This window comes from Malurus melanocephalus, unplaced genomic scaffold (assembly GCF_030028575.1).
Source record: "Malurus melanocephalus ecotype Western Australia unplaced genomic scaffold, MMel_1.1 scaffold_153, whole genome shotgun sequence".
NCBI lineage: Eukaryota > Metazoa > Chordata > Aves > Passeriformes > Maluridae > Malurus > Malurus melanocephalus.
In genome coordinates, this window is record NW_026623385.1 from 1,151,849 (window position 1) to 1,164,324 (window position 12,476).

Here is a 12,476-nt window from a genome sequence, read left to right on the forward strand (position 1 = left end):
AAAAAAATTAATATTTTCATTGTGCCAAAGACAGTCGCTTGAAAGACATTAACAGGAACATCAAATTATGATTAAAGTGTGGCTGGAATGGCAACCATTGAAGTACCCCAAGCCAAATTGGATAACAAAGWACTAAAACTGTGGGAAAGGTGTATCTCCATAGCAGCAATGTGGGCCTCCACTGCAGTCAAAGTGGAAAACTCTTTGTGGTAACTTTAAAACAAATTATTTAAGTACTCAACCTGAAGCATGCTTCTTGCTCCACCTTGAGAGAATGTAGCCAAGCCCAATCAAAAAAAAAAATTTTGGAAATGACTTTTATGTTGGAGGTACCTTGGAACTCACAAAACTGTCATGTAACAACTATCAGAAATAGTCCGTACTGACTATTCAAAGCAAGGAGAAACACCAGCCCACAGGCTGAAAGGAGAAACCAGAACTGTGTCAATAATTGCACAAAAAGAAGATTCCAAKCACACACAAGAAGAGACAAACTTGTTAATCTGTTTCTCCTTGCTAATGGCTTTATCTTGTTCCTGAATAATTGCAGGAGTTCAGAATGGGCTGCTGTGAAATGTGGCTTCAACAATATGGACACAGGGCCACTTGGAAAATGAATGACCCATGCAATTAGCACATGCAGCTAATTAGATATTGACTCTCATACTGTGGTGGGAACAAAGYAGCTTCTTAGACATTCACATCCTCRCAGTATGTCTRCTTACAATTACAAAGTTTGAATATATGTTTTCTACTAATATTTATATTGAAGGTTCAGTATTTGGCAAATAACACAGCCAAGTTAATGCACTATATAATGTATTGACTGGATTCTTTTTTTCCAGTGACACAAGAATTACGTTGATAGTGATTAATATCAGTGTTAAACTAATATTTCAAAAGAGACATCAAGAGAAATTACAATGTTGAAAACCTTGCACAGTATAAGCAACAGCCTTGGTTAAATCTTCACTTTAAAAGTGATTTTCAGAAACTGTAATGGAAGCAGATGAAAACTATAAAATTAAATACCGTCTTGTATGCATAATGTTTAACCAATGAATTATCTTCCTATCACACATATAGCCCTGTTCTTGCACAAATACACGTGAGAGTGTAGATAACTATAAAGTAGAAAAGGCAGCAATATAAACTAAACTAAGAACAATTATGGACATTATTCCATCCTCACCCATATTTCTATTGTGGTGTGTTCAATCATATACATTGTTTTCAGGCTGCTCAAAATTCACAGCCAGTTTTTTTTTGTAAGACTTCAATAGTTTGGTCCATACACTCAAGGCAAAATGACCCCCAAACCTTCAGCACATTAAATWTCCACATTTACTTAAATAAATCAGCTTTTAAATAGTTTTAGAAAATATACCTGAACATTTCATCTTTTAATTGGTTCTAAGRGTTATTTTAGTTATAAAGCATCATAATGCTAGCAATTACCTRCAACAAATAATAAGAATTAGAGTACCATACTTATAAAGTGTGGCCTTGTACTTCAACTTTCRACATCTATACTGATTTTCTTTTTTCCTGACAGCATTCAAAAAGATAAGCAAACTAAAATTCATATGGTAAAAGAAAAAAAAATTAAATTTCTTTTGAAGCTGAAATTCTGAGAATACAGAAGAGTTCCTTGATTGCTGCTCTTCTGCTATTCAGTGGTAGTTAAAGTCTGTGATAACTGTACTATAAGAATTGGATTTTATAAAAAATAGTGTATTTTTTTTCCTTTTAAAATCTTTGATGGTAGAGACAGTGCAAGCCTTTTTGTCTCTCTGTGATTCATACCAAGTAAGTTCTATCAATTTTAGTGAGGGATTTCTATTGCTTTTTATGTAATAACTTTAGTCTTTTCAGGGAATGGAGCAAACAGCTGGTTTTAGCCTTGAGCAAGAACATGCCCTATTGCTTTCAACAATGATCATCTCCAGTATTTGATAAGAAATGGCTCTTATTCAGCAAATTCTAGCGTTGGTTTGCAAAACAAARCCAAACAGGTTTTGTGGGAGCTATTATATATCTGAAGTTTTAGATATTAATTAATCTGATCAGTGTGATTCTTACCAAATTCTTTTCTTAAARCAGGAGGTCTCAAAGACACATTTCATCTCKCTGTTCTCTTCAGAARATAAAATTACAAGATTAYTCTTCCAGCACAGCAATACCAGCTGCAGAATTTACTTTACACTTTTATCTCAGGATTATGATCTGAACAAAAGGCTGTTTCTTTTCAAACAGACAAAACTCTTMATTTTCAAGTTCTGATTTTGGAATTACAATATCCTTCAGCCTATGAGAAAATGAGATAGGAAATTTCCTAAGGATAATGCTGCTGCTCTTCCTTGCCTTGGGAAAATGATCAGAGCTTCAAGGAGAYTGACATCCCACAGGCTTTCTTTTTTTGACTCCTGCATTTTGTTCTTCATTTTAGACTTAGCTAAAACCCTAACTAGTCACAGTTAGACTGAGAAATCCTGTAAYGCACAAAGTCATATAAAAGAGACACTAATTAGCAGCTTAAAATTTCAGATCCATGGAATGGAAATTCTGCCTTTGAAAATCTTTCAAATTTCTGCATTTTTCTTTTTCTTTTGTGGTTTCAATTKGCTGCTGCTATCCAGATTGGTGTAGGGATCAAAAGCCAGAAAGTGTCAACTACTCTTTTCCAAATGATTCCAATTGTTAAAAGTGTGTGAGGGTTAAATACAATATTTTGCCTTCTGTACTACAGGTAATTTTACTTTGCAGATAACACTTTATTTAAAATGACAGGAATGTATTAGTTTCGAAGCCTCCATTCTCTGACAAATTTAGGGCAATTGTCAACTATGTTCAAAAGTTTTCAGAAGCCACAAACTGATGGATGTTTGTGCATGTACACAGAGACACATGTACATGGATAGGCAGTGCAGTCACAAACTGTAGGCTTAAAATCAGGCCAGTCCCAAAACATTCTAGTCTTTTTCTGGAGATTTAAACAGGCAATTTATAGGCCACAAGTAATGACCTTTGGTCCTGTCTCAAGCAGCTTTTGGCAGCCTTTCTAGCTTTTTCTGTGGAAAGAGACTATAAAATAGACTTAAGTCCCCACAGTTCTCCTGATTTAAGTGCTAGTGATGGGACATACCTTTTCCTAGAACTAAGAATAGGTACCAGGAGCTAACTTGGGGGTCAATATGGGTTCCAGTCTTGTTCAGCATCATCAAAGATTTGGATGATGGGGCACAGAGCACTCTCAGCAAATTTTCTGATGACACACATCTCTGGGGAGAGGCTGATGAACCAGGTGGTTGCTGCCACCCAGAGGGACCTCGAAAGGCTGGAGAAAGGGGCTGACAGGAAYGTYGGGAAGTTCAACAAGAGGAAATGCTCTTTCCCTGACCCTGGGAAAGTGCAATCCTGACCACCAGTTCATGGCTAAGGGCCACCCAGCKGGAAAGCAGCTTTGAKAAAAGACCCTGRGGGTCCTGGTGGACACCAAGTTTAGCTCTTGAGGTGAGAAAGGTTAATAGAAATGCCAGCAGAGGCCTTGGTCGTGCAAGCCTGCTTTCATATGATATGCTGACTTTGAGGCTTGGTTGTAATCACATGAAATGTAATTTCAAACAAATTTGAAATTAKTTAAAATCTAGGCAAACTGCTTCAAATTACTCAGGTACCATTCAGCTTGGAAGMTTACCCATAGGTATGGTAAAWCARCAATTGYTACATACTTTGGTGACAGAGAACAGAACAGGAGTGAAGAAGGTGGCATTTTGGCTTCTCTTTGTTGATGCATTGTTCCAGTTGAGTCAACCCTTCAGAGAAAGGAGGCTGTTCCCTTCAGAGCCAGGAATCTGTGCCCCAGGGAGCCCCAGGGAGCCCCTGGATTGAAGGGATGCCAGAGGGTGCCACAAGGGAGTCTGCTCTTTGGTAGCAACAGGTGAGAGGAATAAAAACCTACCCCAGCTACACAGATGAGACCTCATAGCATTTATTTCTATCCCCAAAAAGTCATTTAATTGCTTGACTGAGAGCAGAATTTAAGAAAAAATACTTGCCCTGAAAGAAAATTGTGAGCATCAGAGAAACTTGTTTGTGTTTTGCTGTACTTTTGAGTTTCTGCATGAAAAACTTTATCTTAGCTTCTATTCTAAAAAAAAAAAAAAAACAAAAAAACAAAAAAAAAAAAAAACAAAACAAAATAAAAACCTATCCTTATAGCTCAAAAGCTTTCRTCAGTCAATGTAATACGTCACAAAATGTATATATACAAATGCAACCCCAAATATATACACACACAGCTGAAGCAACGAGCTACTTTTATTTTTCATTCATGTCAAGACCAATGCAGACTTTGTCGTATTTTTCCAAAAACTTCCRATAAAAGTCATGTTTGACAAGGTGATTATCAACTTTGCTACTTAGTGGTAAAGAGAGGAAATATATATTATTGTCCCTCTTTYGCCTACCACTATATGATTTAATGTRTGGTGAWACACATGCACAGAAAAAATAAAYGGGATGTTCAAGGGATTAAAACTTTTCCAGGCTTGGAAATAAAAAAGTTCCTCTCACAGTTCATGAAGTATTGGAAACAAAAAATAACCCCTTCAAACAACCAATATCACAAATTGAAAAAGATGGATCTAAGAGGTTCCTGTTATCCCCAACTGTTTTTTCAATTTTCCCACTATTTCAGCAAGTTATTAACTTGGAATGAAGAGAAAAACAAAACTGTGATGAAACACAACTTGCAACCCTTTAAAATATATATCTACTGGCCTTCCAAAGTAACAGCACTGACTGGATAAAAGCCTTTAGAAGATGGCACCTGCATAAATTGGCCGCTAATTTCTGAAAATATATTAAACAGTTGCAGGAAGTATCCTTTCCAGCACTTCCCATTCCATCTTCTTTTAAGATTTAGCATAAACCTGTACATGTGGTTTTAGGTTGCAGTAGTAATGGTTCAGAATGACAACAGATTTGGACAGTTTTGTATCAGCTGTGGGGTACAAAGACAGGATCTCTGCCTTCTCTCTGCAGAGGAACAAAGAAAGGACCCAAAGAAACACAATGGAGCCAACCTGGAACCACTGGACTTTTGGTATTCCCAGGGGTTTTATAGATGCAGAGGTTAGTCCATGCTCTCCTCACATGGATAAWGAGGTTAAGCCCACAGTTCCTTTGAGAATCCCACAGGATAAGAAGCTTAATTATATGGAGAAGACAGAAGAAAATTTCCTAAAACATCACAACTCAGCACTAAAATAGTGATAAATACTTCACTCAGAGGCACACGTGCTGAGGTTAGAGTTATACCTGCCTGGGAGTATTGCCAACTGACACTCCYAGTGAGATTTTGGAACACATAAAATACTGCATTTAAGACTGCAAAACTCTTTTTTCAAGCATGATTCTAAAATATGTGTTCATGTGCCCAAGTGAAATGTGAAATACAGATATAGAATTGCTGGTCACAGAAAATTACTCAAAATAGTAAGAAGGAAATTGTATACATATATAAATATAGACATATATATATATAACATATTCACTAATATATATATACATGCATATGCATATATGAATAAATTTACACATGCAGTTATTTAAAGGAAAGGGTTTTAAGAAGGTTTGCTGAGTATTTCTCAAAGTCAGAGCAAATTTCCATTGATAAACACTTCAGAAAACCAGGAAACTTTCATTCAGGGGATTACAGATTCTGAAGAACTCATCACATATGTGGTTCTGTGAATGGATACCATGTTCCAGGCCTAGGAGCAGACATTATGAAATAAAGTCGATCTACAGTTGGAGGCTGCTGAGACCAACCATGTGAAATTTTAAAGGAGTGTTTGTCTTATTTATGCACCTCCCTGGCACCGGACAGCAATTTGTAGCCTCAAGCTCCTTCCCAGACCTAAGACTGTTACTGGAAAATCATCATTGTATTATCAAGAAATCTGACTTGTAGCCAGGAGCTGGTACTTCCCCAGGAAGCAGAAGCTGTGGATTCAGTGCCCACAGGAGTTGTATATTCAGATAAGTAGAGTTTTGGCTTCCAGTTCTTTCCCCAGGGATAACTACTTCTGCCTTATATCCAATGGCTGTTGAAAGCACAAACAAGCTCCTTCTGCAGCAATCAGAAGTGAAGTTTTATTTATTGTGACAACTCCTATTTCCCTGCTAAGCCCCCACTGAAGGACAGCCAATGTATCCTCTTCTCCATCCCCCTGCAGTTCTCTGATTTATTCCATTAACGTGCACATATTTCACCAGGATATTGTTACATATAGTTAGCCAACAAGATACTTACAGGATTCCAGAATTCTCTTGGGATAAGTAATGTTTATGAGAATGCATGCAGAGGGCCTACAGATTTATTTTTATTTARATTTCATTTGGAGCAAGACATAAACAGTACAGCTGAAGTGCCACAGATTTGAGCAAATACAGATGAAAACCTTCAGGAGTCTTACAGGCTTTCTAATAATTCCATTAATAATAAGAAAGGGAACYTCAGTTACTGTAGCTACTAAGTGAGCACAAGGCAAATGATGCAGATTTCACTCAAAAATCTACCCAGTTTCATTATTTTTGCCTATGTCCTTTTTCAAATCCAAATTAGATGCCTAGGTGTTAATACCTAAGCCTCAAACAAATAGTGCATCATCAGAGTTTACTGATATCAGAAAGAATATTTCTGCTCAAATTTACACATTTTACACACTAAATCTATCAAGTCTTAATAGATGACATTCATATTTTTGCAGCATCATGTAGATATTTATAAATATAATGTTGTGATGATAATATGTCATTTAAAACCAAGATAATCATGCTGACTCATGAATATGAACATTAATGTTTCACTGATCTTAAGTGTCTTTTGACATAATTCTAAAAATTGCCTACAGAATGTTCTTATGATGGGAATTTCACACTCTTTGCCAGGCTTTGCAAAAACAGTTGTCAAGGAAACTAATTGGTTCCACAATCATAATTGCAGTAATGATTAATATAAAGAAGACTTGAAGTTAAATAGTGTAACAGACTTCTTACAGCTACTTAGAGGTTATGGGAGAGCAGTGAAAGAAATAAGCCCCTAAGTACATATAAAACTGTTTTTAGAGAGAAATTTTCTATCTTCTGAAATTAAATTAATWAAGCTGCTTTTTACTTGAATGTCTAGAGAGCACCTATGTTATCATTTACATAGAAAAATCAAGTTTCTCTGTTACAGCAGCTGTGGTAATAATATGGAATAGTTTATATAATTACAACAAGCTAGAGTTAGATTGCATTGCCAAAGATTTTTGTTTCAAATACACAAAATTGAAAAATGGCTTATCCTTTTCCTAAGTAAGTTTTTTTTTTTTTTTTTTTTTTTTTTTTTTTTTGACAAATACTTTTATTTCCCTGGGCTAATAAATTTCCCTCAATTTGTTTTTCAATCTTCTTTTTCAGTCATGGCAAGTTTATTTCTGAATTATGGCAATCACAAGACCCTGCCTGTTTAAAAACAAGTACACAGAACCTATTGAGACCCTACATTGCAATCATGATGAAAATCAACTTTACTTCAATTCAAGTGCATAAACCAAATATTTGTACTAGAACTGGGTCTGAGTTTATGAATGAATTACAAATGTGTTTTCCTTTCTATTAAAAAAAGTAACAATGCTTCCAATATTAAAAAAACAAAAAAACCAAAAAAAAACAAAAACCCAAAAAAAACCAAAAAAACAAACCTGCTACAGAATATTTAAAATTGTTGCACGGCTCTTGTGATAACTTTCCTGAAAATACATTTGAAGAAAACTCGCAACAGACAAGAAAAAAATAGCCAGTTATTTAAAAGTTTTCTGATGGCACATTAGCCCAGTCCTTGCTCATTGGCTCTTTATAAATGTTAGATCAATGTTAGTCAGGTGTTCACATTGTAATATATTTGCCACTATATTTATTTGGTAAGTTTTTTTTGTTGATTATAATACACTAATAGTTTGAAAAATGGCAGTTAGAAAATACAACATTAGTGATTTAGGATCTGATTTTTCAAGTCGTAATGATGACACTGATCTAATTTACAAATTCTTATTAAAGATAGCAGTTCATAATTTTTATTGAAAGTTTGAAATCTCTTCCTCGTAACATTTTCTTTATAAAAATTAAAATTACCCATAATACTTCAGAAATTGCATTCTTTTAGTTTTATTGTGAGCTAAATAATTCTGCATTGTTGCATCAAAATAAAACCTTAAATTTGTTTTAAAGCATTAAAACTCTCACTCACTGTTAATTACAATGCAGTTTTTCTGMAATGGAATTTGAAACTTCCTATTTGCACTCTTAAAAATGTGAGCAGTTTCTATAGATTTCAAATTTTGTAAATCAACCTCATAGGAGACTGTCTGGTCACCCTGTTAGGGTGAATTATTCAGAGAGTATCTAAAACAAGACTATTTGAAGTCTTAATATCACCAGACACTAAAACAAATGTCTTTATTGCATGTGCAGCTCAAAGCACATGCAGAGATGGGCCTGAAATGAAGAATTCCAGCAAGTCAGTTGCTTAACTAGACAATAGGTACTACAAGGCAACTTAAAAACAGGTGTATCTGAAATACTGGATTTCCTTTTTAACTGTCATCAACAGGGTTATTTCTTCTGTTCCTAAAAATTACTTTATTACTAAGAAAAAAATGGGAGACAGGGTCCCATTTAAGGATTTAGGGACTCATTAATGGTCCTGAATTGAATCTTTGCTAATAGTCTCAGATCTCATTTTTTTTCAGTTCAAGAATTCAGTTAYATTATGCTCAACCACACAGTGTACTGTGAGCTGGAAATAATTCATATGGAGAAAACACGGTGAAATTAACTTACCTGTAATAATGTTGGGCTTTGGTGGCATGCTGAACTCATACAATGTTGGTTCAGAATAACCCAGTCTGTTGGCAGCTGTAATTTGTACTTCGTAACCCATGGTCCACTGAAGATGCTCTAGGATGATGTGGTCTCTACTACCCTGTACTTTTTTCTCTAGCCACTGGTCTTCCTTATCTTTCTGTAAGGATGAAAATATTTGTTTAAATTCTCATAAAAGCTTGTATGATTTGTATTAAGTCTGTATCTACACTATGCACAAAAATACGAAGCTTACTTCACAGAGGTTATGAACAATGAAATAATCTAAATTTGTAGTTCTGAGTACTCAGGCTTTTTACAATTTTGACCACTCCTTATCAGGTTTACACAATGTGGATTTAGAGAATTTTGTGCTCAATGCTTTTAAACTTTTTGGATTAAATTTATTCTTTGCTCAAATACTGGCTTTTGTCTTGTAGAACACCAGGCTAATAATTTATATAATAAAATGATARTAAGTTACATAAAAGGTTTATTTTATATAGATGTTTCAATTATATTTTGATCAATGTTCATTCAAAGAAATTTGACATTAAACCCAGTCTTGAACTGCTCGTGAATTCAGCTGTGCTTTTATCACACATTAGTTATTTAATAAAAATATGCACTAATTGTAGYGATATAGGAATATTTTGCAAACCAGTTTGTATGCAAGAATATAAACATCATTGAGAAACTATGAAGTATTATGTCTACGCCTGTGAGAGGATACATGCAAATCTTTAAGATGGTGCTCTAGACAAAGACAGGATTCTCATAATTTCTCATAGTTCAGGTAATTTAGACATCTACACAGAGGGAAATAATGAGGACTTTGGTTGCAAACTTAATTCTGCTACTTCATAAATTTGGAGTTCTTACCTTTGCAATTGCTCCTTTGAATGCATGATATATTTAATTATTTTTTACACAAGYAGAAATTACACAATTACTATTAGGCAAAAGGATAAAACCATATTTACCATCAAGCAAAAAAGTAATCTTGTTCAAAGAACAACCAATAACAGTCAGTAAGTCCTACTCTTGCTAGACACTGAGTTACAATAACATGGCAAAAACATGTCTGAGAGATAAATCCTAGTCATACAATCCACACAGCAACACAGATTCAATCAGGGGGTATAAACTATATGGGAAAATTTAAAGCCAAACAAACTTATAATACATGGAGGTGTAACTTTTTAGCTGCACACTACTCAGTAGCTGATACTCAGGCTCTTTGCTGAAGCATCTTGCTCTTTGCTGATACTGGCTTCAGAGAAAATAGCATCTAATTTAGAGAGTTCAGGGACCAATCATGCTCCTTAGGACTTATTTTGTTTTCCTTATGACTTGTTTTTTTTGTTTTGTTTTTTTTTTGTCCCCAGTCTTCAGAAAATAGAGGACAGACTAAACTCCCTTATGTGCACTGCTGTAATAATTTATTTGTTATCAGTTTTGTGGTTGATGATTTTTCCATACTGACTTCACCTTTTCATAAACTTTCTTGATTTCTCTGCGTTAGCATTAGTGTTTYTAGATGATAATTCTGAGAATGATTAAAATCCAACAAAAATTTTTTTTCAGGAATATTTGCAGGCAGGGGAAAGTTCCTATTTGGTGCAGTGACAGACTACTGAAAAACATCAGAATGGCAGATCTATTACAAATCATGAAAAGAACTAARTACACTGAAGTAACAACAGTTTGCTCATCATAATGTAAAAATGGGATTTCCTGTAAAGGATATTTTCCCATATGCTGCTGGATACTTTCTGTTGCAATCACCTGACTTGACCCTGAGTGAATCCACTTATATTATCACTACACTAAACTCCTGTGTAACGTATATTTTTGCATACCACCGCTGAAATAGAAGGAGTTAATACTGATTGCAATATGTATATGAAAATAATCCTTAGTGGTATTAGGAACAGCAGTGTTATGTAATTTAACACTGCTGTATTTAATGGCTATTTAAATTGGTGAGGTATGGGAGGAGTTAGGAAAAATACTGCTAAATTCCAAGGAATGCCAACATGAGAGGACTCAGGAGTTCCCTATGTGATCTCCATATTGTGCACATACAGTGTGTGAATATTCTGGAGAATTCCGAAGGGGCTCAGAAACACGAAGGAGAAAAATATTCCAAATAAAAAAAAAAAAAATAAACTAAAGATTCAGGCTGGTTCTGTTTGTCCAGTGAAAAAGACAGTATTGCAAAAAGATGTATGACTATATTTTGAAAACAAACAGAAGAAAAATACATGATTAATARCGTTTAGGACTTGGAAGGAAAACTGTAGATTTCTGTATGAGACGGCTCTTCTGTATGAGATGGCTCTTCTGCAGACATGAGAACAAGTGAAAAGGCAGATTTTCCATAATTTGGTCAGGTGAAAAATAATGAATGAGCTGAAATGCAACAGGATACCAACATATGCCATGCCAAAGATACCATAACTCTGGTTGGAACTGGCACCAACTGGGTGAATTGAGATAAATGAAACAAAGTCCAAGTCCTGAGTGCAAAGACAGAAGACATTCTGAGAAGAGTGACAAAGACAAGGTAGGAGTCACCTGGTCACCTGCCTGCCCTGAGCYGCTGTGACACCCTCTCCCAGGTATCCCAGCTGCTCCTTCCTCCTGGTCCTCCTTATCTCCTCAACTTCTCAGTTTTAATTTATTACTCTGGTCCTTGGTAAATACCCCAGCAGGTAAGAGCCATTTACAAAATCATTGTAAATGTACACATTTCCATAATTTATACGAATAAAGCTTCACATCTGTTGTGAAACAWCAGCATGTCATCATGAGTCACACCAACTTTGGAAGCACCATCAGCAGGAAGAACCAAAGCAGGGCTTGAGTTGGCCCCAATAAAAAGAAATGAACAGTGTGAGTCAGGTGGTCATATCTGGCATCAGACAGGATGCTTCCCTAGAGAATTCCCATCAGTGCTCTTTCCAGCTGGTTACTGGGGAAMAATTTTCCTTTGTTTAATCTCTCCTTTCCTATTCTTTCCTCAGGTAACTTTGCAGCCAATGTGCCATCAGCCTGAGACYCCATCACTGAAACTTTGTCAGGCTGTCTTGACTTTCTTAGAATAGCAGGACGAAAAAAAAAATGAGGCTGCTACTCATAAAAATTGCATAGTACCTAATTCTCTGGAATAGAGAAAAAAATGTCAAGCTGTTTATTATCTGAAGTCAGTAATTCCTGCCCATGAGATGAAGAAACTGATGCTAGGAAAGGAATATCTGACAGAATGAAATACAAGATTTCCAGAAAAAAAAAAATAAAAAAAAATACCAAATATCCTCAACCAGGCTGTAAAATCTTAAAGGCTGTCCTTCCCCCAGAGTTAAAAAAAAAAATAAAATCAACAACTAAAAAACKATATAAAGCCTAAACTTTACTTAGGTAAATTGACTTTTTGAAGGAAAAAAAAACCACTAATGTATGGGTTGCTATCAAATCTGCTCTTCAAGCATGTAAGCAATACATTGGTCCAGGTGTTAATAATGAGGCTGGCACGAGTTGTAGCAAAGATGATTAAACAC

General features: G+C 35.3%; 1 protein-coding gene across 2 annotated transcripts in view; it reads right to left on the minus strand.

Moving 5' to 3' along the window:
* The window catches only part of NCAM2 (neural cell adhesion molecule 2), a 132,438-nt gene that overhangs the window by 23,786 nt on the left and 96,176 nt on the right, over positions 1-12,476 (minus strand). For both annotated transcript variants that reach the window (XM_057371676.1, XM_057371677.1), the window contains exon 16: positions 8,893-9,073. In XM_057371676.1, the coding sequence (XP_057227659.1) occupies positions 8,893-9,073 (181 nt within the window). The remainder of the gene's footprint in view (positions 1-8,892; positions 9,074-12,476) is intronic.